Source organism: Hemiscyllium ocellatum, chromosome 5 (genome assembly GCF_020745735.1).
Source record: "Hemiscyllium ocellatum isolate sHemOce1 chromosome 5, sHemOce1.pat.X.cur, whole genome shotgun sequence".
NCBI lineage: Eukaryota > Metazoa > Chordata > Chondrichthyes > Orectolobiformes > Hemiscylliidae > Hemiscyllium > Hemiscyllium ocellatum.
Window position 1 is genome coordinate 91,272,617 of NC_083405.1, and position 14,616 is coordinate 91,287,232.

General features: G+C 41.6%; 1 protein-coding gene across 1 annotated transcript in view; it reads left to right on the plus strand.

Annotated features, from left to right (window-relative positions):
• The window catches only part of malrd1 (MAM and LDL receptor class A domain containing 1), a 348,342-nt gene that overhangs the window by 227,630 nt on the left and 106,096 nt on the right, over positions 1-14,616 (plus strand). Inside the window, exon 26 of the mRNA XM_060825709.1 lies at positions 6,957-7,121. Coding sequence (XP_060681692.1) covers positions 6,957-7,121 — 165 coding nt within the window. The remainder of the gene's footprint in view (positions 1-6,956; positions 7,122-14,616) is intronic.

Here is a 14,616-nt window from a genome sequence, read left to right on the forward strand (position 1 = left end):
TGTAGTTTTATGGATTTTACCAAAACCTTTGACAAGGACACACATGAGAGACTGATAAGGAAGGCAAAAAACACATGTGATCCAATTTCACAAGGTGGATCCAAATGGGCTTATGGTAGGAGTCAGAGGGTGGTGGGAGAAAGCTGTTGAGCAGAGGTTGGTATCCAAAGGAATACAAGAGAAATCAGTGCTAGGTCCCTTCTTGTTCATGATATATAAATATTATAGATGAGAATGTGGAAAGGATGATAAGTAAGGTTAGGGAAGACCTGAAGATTGGCCGGGTAGTCTATAGTCAGGAAAAAGGTTTTAGATTACACAGTGATATAGTTGGGTTGGTCAGACGGACAGATCAGTGGCAGTTGGATTTTAACCCTGAAAGGCATGCGGGAATGCTCTTTGGAAGAAGTAACAAGTCAAGGCATGATGGCAGGTAACTAGGAAACTCAGGAAACAGAGGGATTTTGAGATGCTTATTCAAAAACATCGGAAGGTGGCAAGACAGATGAATAAGAAGGCATAGGAGCACTCGCCTTTATCAGTCTTGGCATTGATTATAAGAGCAGGGAGGTTATGTTGGAAGTGTGCAGATATTTCTTTATGCCACGGCTGGAGTACTGTGTTCATTTCTCTTCAAGTCTCAATAGGAAGGGCATGATTGCACTGAAGAAGGTACAAAAGACATTTACCACAATGTTGCCTTGTTGAGAGCATTTTAGTTTTAAAAAAACAGACTGAATAATGAAATAACTCCACAGAGGTTAGTATCCTGTCACCAACTCACTCTTTATTTACACATGAAAAGTCCTTGACTCTGGCATTGCCTTGTTAGAGTGTCAGCATCTCTGACATTCCCCTTTTTATCTGTCAGCTGGGACTCCCTGATTGGGCCTGTTCATCTGGTCCAATCAGGAAATTCATATTCTATGAGGTCCAGCTGGCTTCCCTTGTTGCAGTCACTGCATCGTCCCCTGAGTCCGAGGACAGAGGCCAATCCATTTCTTGGCCAGCCTCCTGGAGCGTTTTAGCACTGGATCAGCTTCCTCTGACTCAGTATCTAATACAGGCAGTGTGTAATACAAGGCAGCTCACCCCTTGCACCAGGAGAGCATCAGTAAAAATTCACTCTCTTCTTCTGAGGACAAAGATGTTGATGCAGCTGCAACCATCGTGCCTGTCTTCGATTCAGAAGTCTCGTCAATGCTTGGTGGAGAGGATGAACCCAGAAGACCAGCAGCCTTTCCAACTGTTCCAGAGGAGCAAGGCACATTATGCTCCTGTACCATTTGCGAGTTTGTGGCTTTCATATGGTCCACATGCTTGTTCAGGACTGTTGCACCCTCCCAACCCTCATCCATCACTGGTCCTCACCTTGCATTGACCATGCCTCTTATCCATGCAGGGCTATTCCCATGGTTCTTACACCAAACATCATCCCTCCTTGTCTCTCTTGTTTGGCGGAGTCTTGGGTCTGGCATCAGCAATCCTGATGTAAGGATGTTGGGGAAGGTCAGATTTAACCTGGTACGGAGTCTTCTCCCCATGAGCAACTCTGCTACTGCTATCCCTGTAGTTGCATGTGGGGTCATCCTATAATCATACAGGAACCAGCATAGCTTGGTATCTAAAGAGGCTGTAGGCTATTTCCTCAATCCTACCTTCAAAGTTTGGACTGGGCTTACTGCTAGACCACCGGATGAAAAATGATATGAAGCTGTCCATATATATGCTGAGTGTCATTCAACTTTCGGAAATACTCAAATTCCCTGCTGGTAAGCAATGGCCTGTCACCAACACTTCTGGGAGTCTGTGTATTGGAAAAGATGGATGCAGTTCTTCTGTCATTGTCCCCATGTTTAACAAATTGATTCTTTGCATGTCCAACCACTTTGAGTGGGCTTCAGAAATGACTAAGAGTATTGAGCCCATGAAAGGTCATGCATAGTCAACATGTAACCGAGTTCCAGGTTTACCCAGCCTTTTCCATGTATTTGGGATGTTGTAATTTGTCCTGGTTGGCACTCTGAGGACTGGCCCCACCAATACAGCTTTGACTGCATCTAAGTGTGGCCACCAGACATAACCTCTCAGCATTTTCATTTTGGAGACATCTGGATGATCTTGGTGGAATTCAACTAATATCTGGCAGTGACCTTTGGTCAGGATAATCTCTCTTGTTTCCTATAATAATATGCTGGCCCTCTACTGTGAGCTGGTCTCTCTGGTTCCAAAAATATTTAAGTTCTGGTAATGACAGGCCTTTTGTTTTCCCCCATCACCACCAAATACTTCAGTTTTTGACTGGACCAGATCTTGCTGCATCCAAAGTCTGATTTTGGTTGCTTTGACTGGAAGTGAGTCCAGAAAATGTAAAATCATTACAGACTGTTCCAGTGGTGGTGCCAGCTGTGGAATATTTGCCAGTGGGAAGTGGCTCAATGTATCCATATTTGCTACTTGGCTTCCCAGACAGTGTTCTAACTTGTACTTAGAATTCAGCCTAAAGCTAAGGGCAGCATTACTCTGTCCTCTTAAGCACATCTAGCAGGAATTTGTGTTATTATCATAAAGTTTTGTTTATGAAACAATTGGTGGAATATCCTGACTTCAAATGTGACCACCAATCCTTCTCTCTCTGTCTAGGCACATTTACGTGCTGCATTAGCCAAAGTTCTGGATGCATACACTATTGGGCCTCTCCATTGGCCCACCTATGAGCGGGTACTACCTGATGCCATATGGGAAGATATTACCTTTCAATACCAGTCACCTGACGAAGGAGCAGAGTTTCAAAAGCTTGTGATTTCAAATATACCTGTTGGATTATAACCATGTGTCATGTGACTCTGACTTTGTCCACACAGTCCAACATCTCTACCTCCATAACCCAGATGTAGGTGGACAATCCAGGATGTGCACTCTCCTGGCTTAAGAGTTCTCTTATTCAATGTAGATTTATTGAGACTTTAGACTTCTCAAATCCATGGCAGTATCTCTACAATGTCTTGCCAGCCTAGATCCTGAAGAACATTTTAACCATTGGCTAAGGCTTGGCTTTATTTTTGGGTTTTCCGGTGGGCCAACCTATAGTCCCTCCAATCAAGGTATGTCCTGAATGAGGCTATTCAATTGTCTGCACTCAGATGGTGTCCTCCAAGTTCAGTTGGTGAGGTTGTCTACTTCCATCGGAATGCCCTGCAACTCAAGTGCTCTACTTGCTGCATTTTCCAATGATAAAGCCAGTTGTTGTGCCTGTTTGAAGTCGACTTGGGCTTCAGCTAATAGATACTTTTGCATCATTGCATCTTTAATGCCACATACTAAGCATTTCATTGAAAGATAAACCAAAGTCACATGTCTTTGCCCGTCGTCTTAACATATTCAAAACTCCTGACACAGATTCCCCTGGTTGTCAAATTTCTCAGTATAAATGGAAGCATCATTGCATTAAAGGAGGCTTCAGGTCATGATATTCCTTTCCATCAGCTTTTGAAAAGTTTCAGTATCTGATGCTTGAGGGTATGTAAGGCTCCTAATAACAGAAAAAGATGCAGCTCCACAAGCTGTCAGGAGAACCACCCATTGCTTTCATCTGTTTGCTTGGAAAAATAACACATTCTTTCCACATATTGGCACCCAGTCTTTGATGACAGTGTCGAACAAATCAAGCTTTTCAAATAATGGGATGATGCAAAAAATGCTTATCCCAATTCAAAGATGATTGTTGTGAGTCACTGAAATAACTCCACAGGGCCAGTGTCTCAAAACCAAGTCACCCTTTATTTACATGTGAAAAGTTCTTGACTCTGGCACAGCCTCATCGGAGTCAGTACCCAGAGTGTCAGAATCTCTGGCACCCCTGTTTTTATCTGTCAGCCAGGGCAATCAGGGGACTCATATTCTAAGAGGTCCAGCTGGCTGACCTCATTACAATGATTAAAGGTAGGCTCTGGTTATTTTCTTTCGAGCAGAATAGGCCATGGGGGTGACCTGATTGAGGTGCGCAAGGTTATGAGGCACGTCGGATAGATGGAAAGCAGATATGCTCTTTAGTCATAGGGCAAAATGTTATGGTAAAGGGCCGGAGAATTATAGGTTATTTGAGGGAAAAAAAACAGTGGTGGGAATCTGGAATGCACTGTCTGACAAGGCAGTGGAGACAGGAAAGCTCATAACCTTCACTTGGGTGAACACATTTCAAGTGTTGGGCTAAGTGCTGATAAGTGGGATTAGTGTAAATAAATGAGCACAGACTCAATGGGCTGAAGGGCCTTATCTATGCTGTATGCCTTGTTATGGACCAGGCGGACCCCCTCAAAATATTTCCAGAAGGTAGCCCGGACCCTAACTTTGCTGGTTGTTTTAAGCAAAGTAGATATTCCAGGTGTGATGCAGCTGGCCCAACCACTTAGTTTGACAAAAAACAGATTTTTTTTTTGCAAGATTACTGAATGAAACACAAACAAAAGAGAACAAAATATAAACTAATTTAACCTATCCAAAAACCCAACAGATTATCCCAACTTAATGATGCTGTTCCAACTACTTGCTACAATTCCCTTCAAATACCCCCGGGAAAAAACGGAAAGAATGGTTCTAACAGGAGATGTCAGAGAGAGAGAGATGGAAGAGAGATTCAGCATGGAACACCTTCTTCTATGTAGCTGTTTTTTTGACCAGCTGTCTCAAAAAAACTAACTGACTGCTTTCTCTCAACAGCCAGACTGACGAGACCAGAGAAAAGCTGAGCTGGGAGAACTGGCCACTCCCCTTTCATTGTACAAGTGTTTTGTTTTAAACTTGAAAGCCCTTTCCCTGAGGCAGTATCTGTTAGTTATAATCAAATTGGCCTGAAAACCCTCTAAATTAGACACCCCAGAAGCAGATGACACCAAAATTGGAGATGTAGTGGACAGCGAAGAAGGTTACCACAGATTACAACAGGATCTTGACCAGATGGGCCAATGGGCTGAGAAGTGGCAGATGGAGTTTAATTCAGATAACTGTGAGGCACTGCATTTTGAGAAAGCAAATCTTAGCAGGATTTATGCACTTAATGGTAAGATCCAACGGAATGTTGCTGAACAAAGATCCTTGCAATGCAGGTTCATAGCTCCTTGAAAGTTGAATCGCAGGTAGATAGGATAGTGAAGAAGGTGTTTGGTATGCTTTTCCTTATTGGTCAGAATATTGAGTACAGGAGTTGAGAGGTGATGTTGTGGCTGTACAGGATGTTGGTTAGGCCATTGTTGGAATATTGCATGCAATTCTGGTCTCCTTCCTATTGGAAAGATGTTGTGAAACTTGAAAGGCTTCAGAGAAGATTTACAAGGATGTTGCCAGGATTGAAGGATTTGAGCAATAGGGAGAGGTTGAATAGGCTAGGACTGTTTTCCCTGGAGCGTCAGGGGCTGAGGGGTGACCTTATAGAGGTTTACAAAATTATGAGGGGCAAGAATAGGATAAATAGACAAAGTCTTTTCCCTAGGATCGGGGAGTCCATAACTAGAGTCCGTAACATAGGTTTGGGTGAGAGGGGAAAGATATAAAAGAGACCTAAGGGGAAACTTTTTCACACAGAACATGGTGTGTGTATGGGATGAGCTGCCAGAGGAAGTGGTGGAGGTTGGTACAATTGCAACATTTAAAAGGCGTTTGGCTGGGTATATGAATAGGAAGGGGTTGGAGGAATATGGGCTGGGTGCTGGCAGGTGGGACTAGATTGGGTTGGGATATCTGGGTCGGCATGGACGGGTTGGACCAAAGGGTCTGTTTCCATGATGCACATCTCTATGACTCTATGACTCAGTGTCAACTGCTTTGAAAAAAAGACCAAGGACAACATAACTTTGTTAAAGCTTCGTCACAGCCTTTATGACTCTAAGTCATTCACACGTCAGATGCAGCTCTTTAGTATTACCTTGACCTCCCTGCATCCAAATCATCTGTTCGAGGATCAAGAAATGTCTACCCAATAGATGCAGTGATTTGACTTGGTTCATCTGAGAGTATACATATTGAAAAATTGAATGCATGATCACGCACGTATAAAGTACCATTAGTTTACAATCACTGTCTCTTGAATTATTTTGCTTCATTGTCTGTGGTGGCAATAAGCTGTCCCAGTCCAAAGTAATTATATACTCATTAGAGTTTATATAGTAGTGAGCTACAGATAGTAGGTAAATGAGACTGTACTAATATATGTTCTCAACTTCTCTTGTGTCTCCAATGCAAATGACCCACACAAAAGTTCTTAATAAAAATAATAAATAATATTCAATTTATGTTTCAATGCTAATCATTATCCTATGTTTTATATTTTCTAATGAGTATACATTTTTAACTTCAGAATTTGTCTCTTTTCTTGTTCATGGGAAGTGAGCAATGCTGCCAAGGCCATTAGTTCTTGGCATTTCTGATCCTAACTGCTTACTTGAATGCTGCCAAATTCTCTCATACCCCATCACCTGGTAAAATACTTTGATGTTATTTGAATTGTTTTTCATAAAATGACCACTCTATTCTAAAGAGTGGTGTGAGCAACAGGAGTTGGCGGATTCTTGCTTTGCTTTACTTTGTCTTGTCTATGCTTGTCCAAAGTGGATGATCTGGCTAGCTTCAATTCTTCATTTTACAGGAGGTAGTTATCAACTTCACGGTTTCATAATGGAGGCCAAGAACCTGCTTGGGAATCTCCGAATTAGTCATTGTAGTTTCTGAGGGAGATTGGCAGAAACCCGAAAATAGATTTGCGCCTGCATCTGGGTCTTCTGCCAATTCTCTGCTGAGGTCACTGTCGCCAATTAGAAGTACCCTCCCAAAGAAATTTACAATGAAAACATTAAACAGTAAGTTGGCAGCCAGGGTGTTGCCTTCATGTGCACAAATAAATGGTTTGGTGTCAATTCCTCAATATGATTTATTAAAATATACCTTTGTTTTTGCTCTTTCAGCACAGTTTGTTAATATTCCAGGAAGCTGCAGTTTTGATAGTACAACTTCAAGGTCTTTGCTCACTGAATGTAGCTTAATGCAGAGGACTGATGATGATTTTGACTGGACAATAGCTAGCAAAAGCAGCACTGCAGGGACTGGTCCAGGAAGTGATCATACACCAGGTAAGCACATATGCTCTAATCAATCATGCAGTATCTTCTCAAAGCAAATTGCGGTTTGTAATCTGCACTCTTTCTGTGACCACCTATTTCTGACTCCAAACCCTGCCATTGCCTCAGTTCATCTGCTTCTGAAACCCTTGTCAATGCCTTTGTAACCTCCAGTCTCGATTATTCAAAACATTCCTAATTGGTGTCTCACATTCTCTCCTCTATAAATTTGAGGCCATTCAAAAATGTCTGATTCATATCTGGACTTAATGCCATTTAGCCATCTCCCCAGCTCAGTGACTTACCAACATTGCCTTGATTTTAGCATTCTTCTCCTTGCTTTCAAATCCCTCTTTGGCATCAACACCACCCATCTTTGTAATATCCACAGAACTTCCAATCCTCCCAGTTTTCTGTACTTGCTTAATTCCACCTATTTGGATTTTGTTCATTTTAAACGCTACACCATTGGTGGTTGAGCATTCAACTGCCCAAGTACTCAACTCTGAGAATTCTTTGCTGAACATATCCATCTCCCTACCTCATGTTCCTCCCTCCAAATATTGCTTAAAACCTATCTCCGGGACCAGTGTTGGTCATCTGTCCTAATAATACATCATATGCTTTGTTGTCATATTATGCTTTATATGCCACTGTGATGCAGCTTGGGACATTTTATCACATTAAATATGTGACATAAATGCTAGTCGTTGTTTTAGCTCTGAGAAAATAAGTTATTTGGTTCCATTCACTAGTTTTAAGTGAGCTTCAAAACATGCATAATTTTAAGTTAACTTCAGCTTAAAATGAAACTAAATCAATGTCCAAGCATTTGGGGTTTATTTTCCTTACCTAGAACTGATTAGTAATACTTCACGCACACACACTCAGAGTCTGCCGGAATGCTCCTAGAATAAGAGAGGGAAAGGTGTAATGGGAAATGAAGGTAGGTGGCACAGCTTTCAGTGCAGTGCAAGGAAATCATCAGCACAGACGGCATGCAGGGTGAGTGAAGGAAGGGTTTGGGATGGGTCAGAGTGAATGGAGAAGATATATCAGGCAACAGTAGAGTCATAGAGTCATACGGCACAGAAACAGACCCTTTGGTCCTTCTTGTCCATGCTTACCAGGTTTCCCAACAAAATTAGTCCCACTTACCTGTATTGGCCCAAATCTCTCCAAACTTTTCCTATTCATATCCTGATCGAAATGTCTTTTAAATAATACAACTGTATCTGCATCTACCACTTCATCTGACGGTTCTTTCCATATAGGAACCACTCCCTGTGTGAAAATAGTTGCCTCTCAAGTCCCTTTTTAATCTTCTCTCACCTTCTCTAGTGTTGAACTCCCTTACTCTAGCCAAAAGACCTTTGCTATTCACCTTTTCTATGCCCTTCATGACTTTATAAACCTCTATAAGGTCACTCCTCAACTTCCTACACCCCAGGGAACAGGTCCCAGGCTGTCCAACCTCTCCTTATAACTCAAACCTCCAGTCCCAATAACATCCTTGTAAATCTTTTCTGCACCCTTTCCAACTTAATAATATCCTTCCTATTAGCAGGACGACCACAACTGTACACTGTACTTCAAAAGTGGCATGGGAAGATAGTCATACATCCATTAAGCATAAATTATTGAAATGTCCATTGATATAAATAACTTCTTGCCAAAAAGCTCAGTCTGAGTCATCTGAGTCCTCGGTATGCCCCAGGAATACCTTAGGCATTTCTTCTTTCACAGGTTATTCTACTTCATTAACTTCTTTATGTGAGTAGCTACTTGTCTTTCTTCTGCTCTGTGACTGTCTCCTACATCAGCACATTTACTGCTATAGAGTCGTACAATGCACCAAAGGCCCTTCGCTCCACTGAGTCTGCACCAACGTTATGTTTCTATTGTTCCATCAGATCATTCAGATCCCAGTGAGATTCTGCCCATATTCTACCTAGCTTCTTTAGTAACCACAATTTAAGATGTTGCAGTTATAATTAAAATCTAGCTCTTCAGTTAACTACTTGCCCATTTCCCTAATCCAGAAAAAAAGAGGATCTGCGCAGAGCTGAAAGTGAAGTGCAATTAAAAATCAATCAGGCTATCCTTCCAGTCCATAGCTAATTACCAGCGTTGACAGGTGAAGGTGAAATTTACTCAGCACAGAACAATATTTATCTTCTCTGCTTGTGCTTTCCTAGGGAAGCAGGCATTAAGTTATGCCATCTCTGAATCAAACCTAAACAAAACCTTGCCGTTACCTGTTATTAAGACTCTTCAATGTTTATGTGTATGGAAATTTTCAGAATGGGATATATGTTCAAGAATTGTAAGAGCATTGCTATATAAAACAGTTGACAGAGAGACATAATTTGCATTTTACAGCACTTTTTACGATGTAGGATGTCCAAAACTGCTTTCCACAAGCCAGCTTATTTTAAAGTATAACCATTGTTGTTACGTAGGCAAAGATGGCAACTAGCTTGTTTAGAGGAAGTCCCATAAGCAGCATAATGTCTGCTTCACCTGGTATTGTCCAAAGGATGAGATTTTCTCATGGAAAATTCCTTGCTCCCCTTCATGGGACTGTCATCATGTGTAGATTAGACAATAGGCAATAGACAATAGACAATAGGTGCAGGAGTAGGCCATTCTGCCCTTCGAGCCTGCACTGCCATTCAATATGACCATGGCTGATCATTCCTAATCAGTATCCGTTTCCTGCCTTATCTCCATAACCCTTGATTCCACTATCTTTGAGAGCTCTATCCAACTCTTTCTTAAATGAATCCAGAGATTGGGCCTCCACTGCCCTCTGGGGCAGAGCATTCCACACAGCCACCACTCTTTGGGTGAAGAAGTTTCTCCTCATCTCTGTCCTAAATGGTCTACCCCATATTTTTAAGCTGTGTCCTCTGGTTCGGCACTCACCCATCAGCGGAAACATGTTTCCTGCTGCCAGAGTGTCCAATCCTTTCATAATTTTATATGTCTCAATCATATCCCCTCTCAGTCTTCTAAACTCAAGGGTATACAAGCCCAGTCACTTCAGTCTTTCAGTGTAAGCTAATCCCTCCATTCCAGGAATTGACCTTGTGAACCTACGCTGCACTCCCTCAATAGCCAGAATGTCTTTCCTCAAATCTGGTGACCAGAACTGCACACAGTACTCCAGGTGTGGTCTCACCAGGGCCCTGTACAGCTGCAGAAGCACGTCTTTGCTTCTATACTCAATCCCTCTTGTTATGAAGGCCAGCATGCTATTAGCCTTCTTCACTACCTGCTGTACCTGCATGCTTGCCTTCATTGACTGGTGTACAAGAACACCCAGATCTCTCTGTACTGCCCCTTTACCTAAATTAATTCCATTGAGGTAGTAATCTGCCTTCCTGTACTTGCCACCAACGTGGATAACCATACATTTATCCACATTAAACTGCATCTGCCATGCATCTGCCCACTCACCTAACTTGTCCAGGTCACCCTGTAATCTCCAAACATCCTCATCACATTTCACCCTGCCACCCAGCTTTGTATCATCAGCAAATTTGCTAATGTTATTGCTGATACCATCTTCTATATCATTAACATATATTGTAAAAAACTGCGGTCCCAGCACGGATCCTTGCGGTACCCCACTGGTCACTGCCTGCCATTCCAAAATGGAGCTGTTTATCACTACCCTTTGTTTCCTATCAGCCAACCAATTTTCAATCCAATCTAGTACTTTGCCCCCAATACCATGTGCCCTGAGTTTACTCACTAACCTCCTATGTGGAACTTTATCAAAGGTTTTCTGAAAGTCCAGGTACACTACATCTACTGGATCTCCCTCGTCCATCTTCAGAGTTACATCCTCAAAAAACTCCAGAAGATTAGTCAAGCACGATTTCCCCTTCATAAATCCATGCTGACTCTGTCCTATCCTGTTATTACTATCCAGATGTGCCGTCATCTCATCCTTTATAATAGACTCCAGCATCTTTCCCACCACTGAGGTCAGACTAGGGTGGTACTGGAAAAGCACAGCAGGTCAGGCAGCATCTGAGGAGCAGGAAAATTGATGTTTCGGACAAAAGCCCTTCGTCAGGATTAGAATCTATTCCTGATTAAGGGCTTTTGCCCGAAACATCGACCTTCCTGCTCCTCGGATGCTGCCTGACCTGCTGTGCTTTTTCAGCACCACTCTAATCTAGACTCTAATTTCCAGCATCTGCAGTCCTTGTTTTTGCCCTAACATCATGTGTACTCTGCTTGTAATCTTGAATTGTATCAGTATTTACGTTTTCCAATAATCTCTTCTAATTTTCAATCCATCCAGTAATAATATTGTCTTCCCTCGTCTTTCAAATTGTTTTCTTGAATCCCTCACTCAATTTTCTAATGTTTTTCTGATGTTACTAATCTGTTTCCTCTTAAAATGTTTCCAGCCCATCTCTCTGCCTTTTCCTAGTTACATTCAGTATTTTTTGTTCTTTATTTAATGTCCCTAGCATTTCATTATTGCTTACTTTTTTCTATTCATTCTGTCTTTTCTATTCTTCTCCAAACCCACATTTCAAAGCTCCTTAACAAGTTGGTCTCTTCTTCTTGTAGCATAAATATTTGCTTACCCCTTGAATTTGTATTGTTGGGATCTGGCCGGAAGAGTGCAAGATGAAAAACTTTCACACAATGAATCTTTTTATCAACAATACTTAAGTTGTTTACTAGAGTCTGCAACCCTTCTTCTATGTTTGCTGCAAGTGCTTTGTCATCTGTAATTCGATCTAATGTTATTGTTCATTCCCAATCTTAACAATAGATTCTGTGTCTGTAAAGGCTTCTTTGATCATTGCTTCTGCAAAGGCGTGAAGAGAACTGGTGATACATAACACAATAGGTCCAGAGACTATTTTATTTCGCCTTGTGCAGATAGACGCAATCCTGGTTTGAAAGTTGACAGCTTCAACCACACAGACTTTTCTCAGTACCAAGCTGGTGTCCCAGCCTGGATTGTGTGCCATGGTATTTAGCAAAGCTTAAATAAGAGAATGTCACCACCCAAACCAAAGTGGCATGATATAAATACGCTTTACTTGCATTTCTTTCCATACAGCAAGTTTCCTTTGTGCTATTTGTGCTATGCATGCAACCACTATTTTCACTCCAATAGCCTCATGAGCAGGAAAGAGTTCCATTTGACAGATACAACTTTATACACAGAACTGCCATCTTCCTGAAAACAGCTACAATGTTTTCAATTCTATCACTATTGCTTGAAGTTGCGAGATGACTAAGAACTTCTCAAGGTCAAGAATATCCTGCTTGATTCTGGCTCAATGACTACTTTGTTTAACTCTCACCTTTTACCCCTACACTGCCATTTACTTTCTTTTCCCTAATGTATTCATGAAGTCAACATGTAAACAAAGCAGACTTTTGAACTGCTAAAGACATTTTGCAACACCTGCATTGCTGTTGCTCTGCAAAGGCCTGGAGCAAGTTGCCATAACTGCTGTATTATCCATGCTTTACAATATTGCTATTAACAGAAGCATGGATTGACTTGGTGAAGTACTGCTATAAATGATGAGCAACATAAAACCACTTGGGGCTACTGGAAGTCAAAGGCCTGGAGTGGGCTTGGAAGCAGAGTGGGTGGGGCAGAAAGGCTAACATTCAGTTTTATTGTATTTTAAGTTTAATTTATCTTATTTTATATCAGTTTAACAGTGCACAAGATGTTGCAGTGCAAAGAGAACAGTTGGGAGTCATGGAACTTGTTGATGTAGGAAGAAATAGAACTGATGCCCTGTAGAGTAATTTTCATTTAATCATAGATGTTTTTAAAAAGTAGAGGGTAGTCTCAGACTGCAAGGTGAATCTGCTTTAAAAATATTACAAACTGCACATTCTTCTTCATGTGATGGGATTTAGAGCACTTTGATGTGAAATAAAAGTGGCCATTTTGTATAATTTCATGGGTAATTACAGACAGTCTTCGTTTTATTCATGTTTCAAGGTAAGAGTAAGATTTTCTTTCTTCAAGCCGTACTAGGTCACAATTTTTACGGCATGCAACATGGCAGGTTTAGCTAACTCCACAGCCAACAACCAGTGCTCAGCTATCAGAATCTCACTGGGCATGACAATCAAGCATTTAGTTTAATGAGTCAGAAGAGCAGCCTCAGAGGCGATGTGACTGACTATGAAGAGGTAAACTACTTGTTGTTACAGGAAACCAACTTCATTTCCTTACTCAGAGTGTGATTGGAATGACGAGCTTGGCATGACAGACAATAGTTGAGTAATTGGCAAAGATGTCTATAAGAGGAAGCCAAAACTGCACTTGAAGGAGAAAGGAACAGGATTTGGTGATGGATGAGATAAAGTAGGGTGGAAGGAGACTTAAATGGAACATAAGCATTGACTAAAGCAATTGTATGAAGGAACATTTTTGAAAGCGCTAATCTATGATCTAAGCTGAAGTTCTGCCATCTCTGATGTTTGGTGCAGCATCAAGCAGTTTGGGCTAGTCTGTGTTGATTGGAATGTGGCACAATATTCCTGAGAGAGAAATGCGTGCCATAGTACAAAGGTACAGTTGCTAATCGCCCTGAAAGTTAATGCATCAGATATATTGAAATGCAATAGACTACATCCTATTATTTAAGATAAGAGCCTCTTCTGCTGAGGTTTACATATGGTTCATCACAAACTACTTGCAAGCGTCTAAACAAGCACAGGTTAGAAGATTAGTGGCAGTTTTCTATCCCAACCATAAGCCACCAACTATCCCATCATATTGCTACAGTGTTGTAAATTCCATCAATGTATTTCTCAAGGGTCACCATGAGGAAATTCATCGGACCTCAGAAGAAAGAATTCCCAAGTAGACAGCTCATAACTTCAATCATCCTCCTGCAAGCAGTTAAGATTTCTCAAATGATGAGAGAAAAAAGCCTTAGGATGGATGGTTTTATTAAATAGGATAAAGCTGCTCAGAATGTGGTCTGCTGTACAAAGGGAAGATGAAAACACAGACTGGGTAGCCATTTTGAGGAAGAAAACCTATGTTGTGGTCATGAAAGTGACCCTGAGTTTCCAGTTGCTTGCTGTTTCAACAGACCTGCTGCACTTTTCCAGCAACACATTTTCAGCTCTGATCTCCAGCATCTGCAGTCCTCACTTTTTCCCATGTTCTCTGGCCAACATTTCTTTCTCAGGATTGCTGCATTGCTCCAGTGAGGTTCATCACAAACCTGATGAAGAGCAAATCATTTTCCACTTAAGGGCCCTGCAGCCTTCTGGACTCAATATCAAGTTCAGAAATGTTAGGGCCTGAACCCCTCCTTCTATGTCCTTTACCCAGCATCACACCCCAGGTCCTGTTATGACATGGGTTACTTTCAGCACAATTACCTCCCGATTTTCCTCTATTTGTAGTCCCCTTTAACACCTATCTAGTTTTCATTCTTCTTTGGCTTACTATTAACACTCCTTTCCACCCATTCGCCTCCCGCCACCC